Source organism: Miniopterus natalensis, chromosome 11 (assembly GCF_054644295.1).
Source record: "Miniopterus natalensis isolate mMinNat1 chromosome 11, mMinNat1.hap1, whole genome shotgun sequence".
Taxonomy (NCBI): domain Eukaryota; kingdom Metazoa; phylum Chordata; class Mammalia; order Chiroptera; family Miniopteridae; genus Miniopterus; species Miniopterus natalensis.
Genome location: NC_142091.1, coordinates 12,812,847 through 12,822,465, shown reverse-complemented (window position 1 = coordinate 12,822,465; position 9,619 = coordinate 12,812,847). Strand labels below are relative to the sequence as shown.

At 46.1% G+C, this 9,619-nt stretch overlaps 1 protein-coding gene across 1 annotated transcript; it reads right to left on the bottom strand.

The window, feature by feature from the left end:
* Window positions 1-5,714: 5,714 nt before the first annotated feature.
* Window positions 5,715-9,231, bottom strand: BTG4 (BTG anti-proliferation factor 4). Its single transcript, XM_087822146.1, has 4 exons — window positions 9,059-9,231; window positions 8,527-8,661; window positions 7,741-7,939; window positions 5,715-5,951 (listed from the first exon to the last, which is right to left on the bottom strand). The coding sequence occupies exons 1-4, from the start codon at window positions 9,229-9,231 to the stop codon at window positions 5,715-5,717; spliced, it is 744 nt and encodes a 247-aa protein (XP_087678272.1).
* Between the last annotated feature and the right edge of the window lie 388 nt (window positions 9,232-9,619).

Below are 9,619 nucleotides of genomic sequence, written 5' to 3'. Positions count from 1 at the left end.
AGTCAAATGTATTTATATATATATTACCAGTGCACACATGGAGAGTGCCAAATTTTAAAATACAGCACCACTTATAACTACTCAAAAAACGAAATTCTTGGTGTAAATCTCAAGTACATACATAGGATTTGTATGCTAACAACTACAAAATGCTGATGAAAGAAATCAAAGATAATCTAAATAAATGGTGAGACATATCATGTTCTTGGGTCGAAAGACTCCACCTCATAGAGATGTTGATTTTCCCCAAATTGATATACAGGTTTAAAGCATTTCCTTTAAAATCTCAGTAAGATTGTTTATATATATAGACAAAACTTTATTCTAAGGTTTTTATGGAAAGTCAAAGGAACTAGAAGAGCTAAAACAATTTTTTAAAAGAAGAATAAAGTGAGAAGAATCAATCTACCCAGTTTCAAAACCTATACAGGCACTGTAATCAAGACTGGGGTATCGGCAGGAGAACACACACAGATCGATGGACCAGAATGAAGACAGAAACAGACCCACACGTGTGTGCCTAACTCAACTTTCACAGGCACAAAAACAATGCAATGGAGGAAAGATAACCTTGTCAGCAAACGGGGCTGGAGCAAGTGGATATTCACAGAAAAAAAAGAAAAGAAAATGAACTTCAATGGAAGTCTCACCACTCATACAAAATTTAATTCAAAATGGATCACGGACTTAAATGTAAAACTATAAGACTTTTGGGGAAAAACGTAAAAGAAAATATTCAGGATCTAGGGCTGGTCAGAGATGTCAGACTTGACATCAAAGCACAATTCATAAAAGGGAAAACCAATGAGTTAGACTTAAAATTTAAAAGTTTTGCTCTGCAAAAGACCCTAGTGAACAGATAAAAAGATAAGCTACAAACTGAAAGAAAATATTTTTTCAAACCACATATCTGAAAAAGGACCAGTATCTGGACTATGTAAAGAATTCTCAAAGCTCAATGATTGAAAATGAAAGAACGAACAATCTAATTTTAAAAAGGCCAGAAGACATGCACAGACATTTCACCAAAGAGGACATACAGATGGTAAAGAAGTACATGGAAAGATGTTCGACATCACTAGCCATCAGGGAAACGTAAACCAAAAGTACAAGTACGTGACACTATTTTTTTTAATTTAAGCCACTCTGGTGTGAAGTGATAAAACCAAAGGCAAGCACCGACGCGGAGGAACGAGCTCACGCACACATTGCTGGTGGGACTGTAAAGTGGTACGGCCACCGAGTGAAACAGTCTGGCACTTTCTTAAAATCGAGACATACAACTACCATCTGACCCAGAGTTGTACTCTTAGGCACTTACCCCAGAGAAACAAAAACTTGTGTTCCCCCTCTACGTGCACGAATGTTCACAGCAGTTTTGTTCATAATGCCCAAAACTAGAAAGCAACCCAGTTATCAGCCTTCAACGGGTAAATGGTTGAACAAACCCTGGCATGTCCATACCATGAAACAGAGTAAGGGACGAACTGCTAATACATGCAGCAGCCTGGTGACTCTCCAGAGAACCGTGCTTAGTGAAAAAGCCAGTCCCAAAAGGCTACCCGCATGCGATTCCATCTATAACATTCTTTATATGGATATAATCTTTATTGATTTCAGAGAGAGGAAGGGAGAGAGGCAGAAACATCAGTGATGACAGTCATTGATCAGCTGCCTCCTGCACGCCCCCGGCTGGGGATCGAGCCCGCAACCCGGGCACGTGTCCAGACTGGGACTGAGCCTTCATCTCCTGGATCATAGGTTGATGCTCAACCCCTGAGCCACACCGGCCGGGCTATAACATTCTTGAGGTGAAGAAATTATAGAAATGGGGACCAGATTAGTAATTGCCAAGGGGGTTAAGGCAGGGATGAGGGCTGGAGGGAAGTGGGTGCGACTCTAACGGGGCAGCAAGAGGGATGCTTGTGGGTGTCAGATATGTCCTGTCCCTGGGTGTGATAGTTTCACACAATGTTACCACTGCTGGACACTGGGTAAAGGGTACAGGGGATCTCTCTGTTTTTTAACTGCACGTGAGTTTAAAATTCTCTCAAAAAGTTTTATTTTTTAAAAAGAAGAGCTGCTAAACAATAAAATCCAACTAAGCAAAGATGAATCAAAATAGATTTCACATAGAGAAAAGTTTTTCGAGAGTGGGGAGGGAGCAGCCCCGAGGGGGAAAGAGCAGCCCCGATGCGGAAGGAGCTGCCCTGAGGTGGAAGGAGCTGCCCCCAGGGGGAAGGAGATGCCCTGAGGGGGAAGGAGCTGCTGAGTGGGGAAGGAGCTGCCAGGAGGGGGAAGGAGCTGCCAGGAGGGGAAGGAGCTGCCAGGAGGGCAAAGGAGCAGCCCTGAGTGGGGAAGGAGCAGCCTGAGTGGGGAAGGAGCTGCCCCGAGGGGGATGGAGCTGCCTCGAGAGGGAAGGAGCTGCCTGAGTGGGGAAGGAGCTGCCTGGAGGGGGAAGGAGCTGCCCCAAGGGGGGAAGGAGCTGCCAGGAGGGGGATGGAGCTGCCTGGAGGGGGAAGGAGCTGCCTGGAGGGGGAAGGAGCTGCCTGAGTGGGGAAGGAGCTGCCAAGAGGGGAAGGAGCTGCTCCAAGGGGGAAGGAGCTGCCAGGAGGGGGAATGAGCTTCCCAATGGGGGGAAGGAGCTGCCAGGAGGGCAAAGGAGCAGCCCTGAGTAGGGAAGGAGCAGCCTGAGTGGGGAAGGAGCTTCCCCAAGTGGGGAAGGAGCTGCCAGGAGGGAAAGGAGCTGTCGAGTGGGGAAGGAGCTGCCTGAGTGGGGAAGGAGCTGCCCCAAGGGGGAAGGAGCAGCCAGGAGGGGGAAGGAGCTGCCAGGAGGGGAAGGAGCTGCCCCGAGGGGGATGGAGCTGCCCTGAGTGGGGAAGGAGCTGCCTGGAGGGGGAAGGAGCAGCCTGGAGGGGGAAGGAGCTGCCCTGAATGGGGAAGGAGCTGCCCTGAATGGGGAAGGAGCTGCCTGGAGGGGGAAGGAGCTGCCGTGTGGGGAAGGAGCTGCCCTGAATGGGGAAGGAGCTGCCCTGAGGAGGGAAGGAGCTGCCCCAAGGGGGGGGGGAAGGAGCTGCCCCAAGCAGGGGAAGGAGCTGCTCCGATGGAGAAGGAGCTGCCTGAGTGGGGAAGGAGCTGCCAAGTAGGGAAGGAGCTGCCCCAAAGGGGGAAGGAGCTGCAGAGTGGGGAAGGAGCTGCCAGGAGGGGGAAGGAGCTTCCCAATGGGGGGAAGGAGCTTCCCAATGGGGGGAAGGAGCTGCCAGGAGGGCAAAGGAGCAGCCCTGAGTGGGGAAGGAGCAGCCTGAGTGGGGAAGGAGCTGCCCCAAGTGGGGAAGGAGCTGCCCCAAGTGGGGAAGGAGCTGCCCCGAGGGGGATGGAGCTGCCAGAGGGGGAAGGAGTTGCCTGGAGGGGGAAGGAGCTGCCAGGAGGGAAAGGAGCTGCCAGGAGGGGAAGGAGCTGCCAGGAGGGGAAGGAGCTGCCCAGTGGGGAAGGAGCTGCCCTGAGTGGGGAAGGAGCTGCCAGGAGGGGAAGGAGCTGCCCAGTGGGGAAGGAGCTGCCCTGAGTGGGGAAGGAGCTGCCAGGAGGGGAAGGAGCTGCCCAGTGGGCAAGGAGCAGCCCTGAGTGGGGAAGGAGCTGCCTGAGTGGGGAAGGAGCTGCCCTGAGTGGGGAAGGAGCTGCCAGGAGGGGAAGGAGCTGCCCAGTGGGCAAGGAGCAGCCCTGAGTGGGGAAGGAGCTGCCTGAGTGGGGAAGGAGCTGCCCCAAAGCGGGAAGGAGCTGCCAGGAGGGGGAAGGGCCTGCCTGGAGGGTGAAGGAGCTGCCAGGAGGGGGAAGGAGCTGCCAGGAGGGGGAAGGAGCTGCCAGGAGGGGGAAGGAGCTGCCCCGAGGGGGAAGAAGCTGCTGAGTGGGGAAGGAGCTGCTGAGTGGGGGAATGAGCTGCCAGGAGGGGGAAGGAGCTCCCAGGAGGGCAAAGGAGCTGCCCAGTGGGCAAGGAGCAGCCCTGAATGGAGAAGGAGCTGCCAAGTGGGGAAGGAGCTGCCCGGAGGGGGAAGGAGCTGCTCCAAGGGGGGAAGGAGCTGCCCCGAGGGGGAAGGAGCTGCCTGAGTGGGGAAGGAGCTGCCCCAAGGGGGGAATGAGCAGCCAGGAGGGGGAAGGAGCTGCCCCGAGGGGGATGGAGCTGCCTCCAGGGGGAAGGAGCTGCCAGGAGAGGGAAGGAGCTGCCCTGAGTGGGGAAGAAGTGCCTGAGTGGGGAAGGAGCTGCCAGGAGGGGGAAGGAGCTGCCAGGAGGGGGATGGAGCTGCCAGGAGGGGGATGGAGCTGCCCCGAGTGGGGAAGGAGCTGCCAGGAGGGGGAAGGAGCTGCCCCGAGTGGGGAAGGAGCTGCCCCGAGTGGGGAAGGAGCTGCCCCGAGTGGGGAAGGAGCTGCCCCGAGTGGGGAAGGAGCTGCCCCGAGTGGGGAAGGAGCTGCCCCGAGGGAGAAGAGAGAAGAAAAAAAAAAAAAAGAAAGGAAGAAAAGAGAAGTTTTTTGATGAACATTGAATTAGTTTAAACATTAGAACTAAGGGGTGGAAAGTATAGGAATAATTGTTTCAGGACAGAACATAAATATTAAACCTTGACATTAAAAGGTCCCTTATTTGCGAGTTGCCAAGAGAGTAAATCTTAAAAGTTCTCATCACAAGAAAAACATTTTTTGTAACTATGTATGGTGGTGAGTGTTAACTAGCCTTACTGTGGTAATCTTTTCGCAGGGTATACAAATATCCAAATCACGTTGTATACTTGAAAATAACGTTATCTGTCAGTTACACCTCAGTTATTTAAAATTGGCAGTAAGGGATGGAGGAAAAATAAGAGTCCTAATTTCTGCAGTTTACATAGCAACAAATAATACTTAATTTAAAAATTTAAGTTTTAAAAGACTGTCCCCAGCCTCCTGGTGTTTTTCTTTTTTAAAAAAATCATGAAGAAGCCTTTCAGGAAATAAAAGACTTTGTGACAGAAAGCTAACAAGTCTTTGTTTCCCTTTAGGTTTCTTTGTTTTGCTGAGATCAAGTGAATTAAATCTAAATATTTAACAAGTAGCTCGTGTGGTATGGTTTTCTTATTAAATTATCTGTCTCTAGATTCATACATCTGTATATAGAAGAGGGTGACTGGGAAGATAGTCACCATTTAAAGTTAATAGTGGTCACTTCTGGCTGGATGTGATCGATTTTTATTTTCTTCGTGCTGTGTTTTTCCTGCTGAGCTTGAATTCTTCATGATGAGCGTGTATCACTCATAAAATAAGTCATAATTATTAAGTCTATTAAGCAATTTTTTAAAAAGGGAATTAAGAGCTTCCAAACAAGCTCTCACCGGCCTTATGAAATACAAGGGACAGCAGGTAATACAGTGGGACCAGAAAACTATATTCTGAGGTCACTCTGCCCTAAATGAAGACCTTACCTTTTTTTTAATGGCTAACGAAGCAGCAAAAATTTACAAAATTTTCTTGCAACAGACTGAATAAGGAATATATTAAAAACGACGCGTTTATTTAAACTTCCTTTTCATAATGCATTCACTGTTCTCACAGGTTCACACCTTCGGTGTACCACCTTAGTGAGTACGTTCCTTGGTGTTCCATAAAACCTCACATGAAATCAAATAAGAATTAAAAGTACAGCTAAGAACAGGGGCGATTGCGTGGCAGGGCGAGCGCAGCCCTCGGGCTCACCCGGCGGGACCCGTCCCCGCGGCGCCCTCACCCGGCGGGACCCGTCCCCGCGGCGCCCGCACCCAGTGGAACCTGTCCCCGCGCCGCGCGCCCGCCGGCCCGGGGCCCCTGCGGGTCCTGCCGAGCGCCCCGCAAGCGCAAGCGCCGCCCAGGAGGCCCAGCCGGCCGCACGCCGGGTGCTTTTTGGGGAGGATTTGGAGCCAAGACGGAAAGGGCCGGTTCAAGTTTTCAATCTGGAAAAAAGAAAGAAAAGAAATAGGTAAAAACGGGTGGAATAGAACGTGCATAAGCCTCCCCGGAGGGTGGGCTGGCATTTTCGGGGATACACAGTCGACTTCGTACCTTTTAACAAAATTAATGTTTTAATTCAACTAAAAATTTTCGAAACACGTTTATGCGACTTTATATATTGTCCCCTACGCCGCCCCGCCTCACGGGCGGGACCCGAAACTGCCCAAGCGTGGTCTCGGGGCGGAGGCCTAGAAACATCGGTCTCAACACCCGAGGCCGGAGCAGACGTTTACGGGCTGCGCCTTCGCAGAACGAGGCTCCAGAACAGCGCAGCCGGCGGGCTGACCCCCAGGTGGCACAGGGCCTTTCCGCGCATAGAAGGGGAATGAAGGGCAAATACTTCACTACCATTTTAAACTTTTATACATATAGAACTATATGTAAATTATATATATATAGTTTATATTTCTAGATCTAGATCTAGATCTATAGTTTAGAGAACTAAACAAGCTAGGGAAACATATTTTCCAGTAATACGACAAGGAGTTAAAATACTCCTAAAGTTTGAAGAGCCCATGACAATACATTCGGACCTCAAATGATAAGTGGATGAAGAAAAGAAAATTCATAGGACAGTGAAGGCCTGGGGGGTGGGGAGGGTAATGGGGGGGGGGGCAAAAGAACACATCTGTAATACTTTCAACAATAAAGAAATTTAAAAAGATAAGATAGTAAATACCTAAAACATTTGGGGGCATGGAAATTTTTTAATTTTTTAATTTAATTAATAATATCTGTAATAGTATTGTTATCAAACTTTTTAAGTGAGAATATCACATTTTAGGGAAAATGGTGAACACTTTCACATAAAGCTGGTTAGTCTACAAATAAATACAGCTTTCTAGAAGATACTTTGGCCGTTCACTGAGAATTAGTAAACTGTCCATACCCAATGGCCCAGTAATTCCATGTCTGAGAATCACATCTCCAGAAATAGTTTAAAATTCAGACAGTTCTGTACAAGTTACCAGCTTTTTTAGATCACAACATTGTGGAAATAATAGATTAACTGAGTAAATTACTAGGAAAGCAAATGTATGTTAACATTTTAAATATTCAAATTGCTTTAACATGTTAATACAGAAGTGATTATTCTAAGAAAACATACCAACAAGTATACACATACCAAGTGTCAACACAGATCCCTCTAGATCAGTGTTTTTCAAACTATGGGTGGCCACCATTAGTGAGTCATGAAATCAATTTAGGTAGTTGAAATCAATTTAATTTAATTCAAAGTGTTGGGAGCATTGTACCTAATAAGGATAAGAATTGTATTATGAAACCTATTTCTAATATATAGCTATGCATATCTTTGTATGGGTTGTGGTAAAAAAAAAAAAAAAGAAAAATTGCTCTGGTGGTGGGATTGCAGACCTTTGATTATTTCTTAATATTCCAAATTACCTATGAGTGGTATGTTTTCTGTTGTCAAAAAGCCCGCTAATTTTAATATTAATTCTGAAGAAATTTAGGTGAAGGGAAGCTTATGTTCACTAGATGGAACAATGGGACTGAAAAGACAGTATAGATTCTGAGCACTTAGCCAAGTAGAGGAACAGAAGAAGAAGAAAAAAACAGAAAATACAGTTTTCCAGGACATTACTATTGTGATTTTAATCTTTGTTTTTTCCATTTTCCAATTGTTGCTTCTTTGCTTTACAGGGAGCGTATTCTTTTTAGAGTTAGAATAGGAATGAAAGCACATAGAAGAACTGGAACACACTTTACCTGATAAACACTCCTTGGGTTGCTGACTTTAGGAATTATCCGAGGTGCTCTGCTATAACTTTCTTCATCAGAGGAAATACCAGAGGAGTAGTCTAGTGAGGCTCTACTGACAACATCATGGATTTGTCGGGAGAGCTCCCACTCCTCCCATCTGCCTTTGAAAGAAGCAACTGTGAATGGATGGTTTTTCTCACCATACCTAGGTAGGAAAGGAAAGGGAAGTGTTGGTGTGGGATTCAGTGTTTCACAGCTTCATCTCTAATCTTTCCTGGAAACAACTCACTAACTTACAAAAAGAGTTATTTTGAAAAATAAATTGAAATGACATGACAGCAAAGCAAGTTGAGAGACATGACCTTTAACTACTACACTGTGGTCATTAGTGGGAGCTTTCCATAAGAGCTATCTTGGTTAACTGCTCAGAAAAGACAAAGTCTAGTTTCTCTTTATTGAACTAATGGACCGAATTGCCCCTGGTAGATAATTCCTCTCCCCTCCTGATACTACCTATAATACTTAGATATTATAACCTACTGTTGGCAATAGGATACAGAGATTAAAATCAAATTTCAAATATTATGCAAAATCTTTGTATTTCCCACTCCTACTGGAAGTCTTTGTCGTCTAATAAAGTTTGCATCTAAAATCTTAACCAGCCATTGCCCTCACTGCTGACCCAGGGCTTTGGAACAGCATCGTTCACAAAGGCACAGAACAGACTAAATAACCTTAGGTTTCCATGTGTCAGAGAGAACACAGGCTCTCACTTCCAACGAGATTACTCACCTACAGCAAACTTCAAAGGGATCTACCCATATGGTCATCTCCTTCGGAAGTCCCAGGTGAGAAAAATCCACATTGCTTTCAGCACAAGCCCTCTGTAGAATGGGATCTTTATTCTGATTGTTTATCCTGATACACCTTTAAAAACAAGGAAAGGGAAACAAAGGCACGGTGACAGGTGCTTTAGCAGGAGAATCACTTGGTAGGCATATTGCTGCCGTACACACAGCTCCCCCCTCACCCTCCAGTCTTACAAAGAAACATCAGCTTTTCTCACAGCAGCTCAGAATGCGAGTTGCATCACCAAGTCACAGAATTAATTCACCAAATGTTCACTGTGTATCTTCCATGGTAAACACAAGTTAGAAAATGCTTAATCCACCTCACATAAGAGGGTTTGTGCCGTGATATTCAACTGCACTATCACCCATGCACTATCTTTCTTTCAAGCCCACGTTCAAACGAATCAATTTGCCAGCAAAATCCTTGCTGATCCTTGTTCCCCCCCTTTCCCACGCCTCGTACTAGCTCTCACCTGAAGGCCTGCCCTTTAGAAGGGCAGTCAGAGTGCCAGTGGCTTCTGTATGTTTCAAACAAGACAGTCATCAGCTTTTCTGCGAAGTTTTCTATTTGTTGTTTACTCAGTTTATCATGCTTTTTCACCAGCCTCGTGACAAAGAAAACTGTTGTTGCAATTTCATCTCTCATGATTTAAGGAAAAAAATCTATGAGGAGGTCTGCAACCATTAAAAGAAAGCAAGAAGAAAGTAAGTAAAAGCAAGGGCCTAACTTACCAACATGCAGTTGCTATTTGGAAATTTTATATACCTTAAATATAAAACAGAAATTCTTTGCTAGTTCTTAATGAACTAAATAAGCACACTAATACTATCAATCAACAAAACAGCCAAAAGTACCACCTCCTCAACTAGCCAGTTTTTAATGAGTTTCAAAGGAAAAATGTCTTTTTTAAACTCTAATACACTTAAGAAACAAAGCATTATGCAACTTAAGTAAAAGGGAAAGTCTTGATATCAGACAGTAATTACACCAAGCCCCACTTTTAAAAAACATATTTACAGAGAGCAAAAACATT

Coding starts and splice junctions, on each gene's coding strand:
- BTG4 (XM_087822146.1), bottom strand. CDS start 9,231: ATGAGAGATGAAATTGCAACAACAGTTTTCTTTGTCACGAGGCTGGTG. Junction 8,662..9,058: donor TCTAAAGGGCAGGCCTTCAG/GTGAGAGCTAGT, acceptor TTGTTTTTAAAG/GTGTATCAGGATAAACAATC. Junction 7,940..8,526: donor CCCTTTGAAGTTTGCTGTAG/GTGAGTAATCTC, acceptor TTTCCTACCTAG/GTATGGTGAGAAAAACCATC.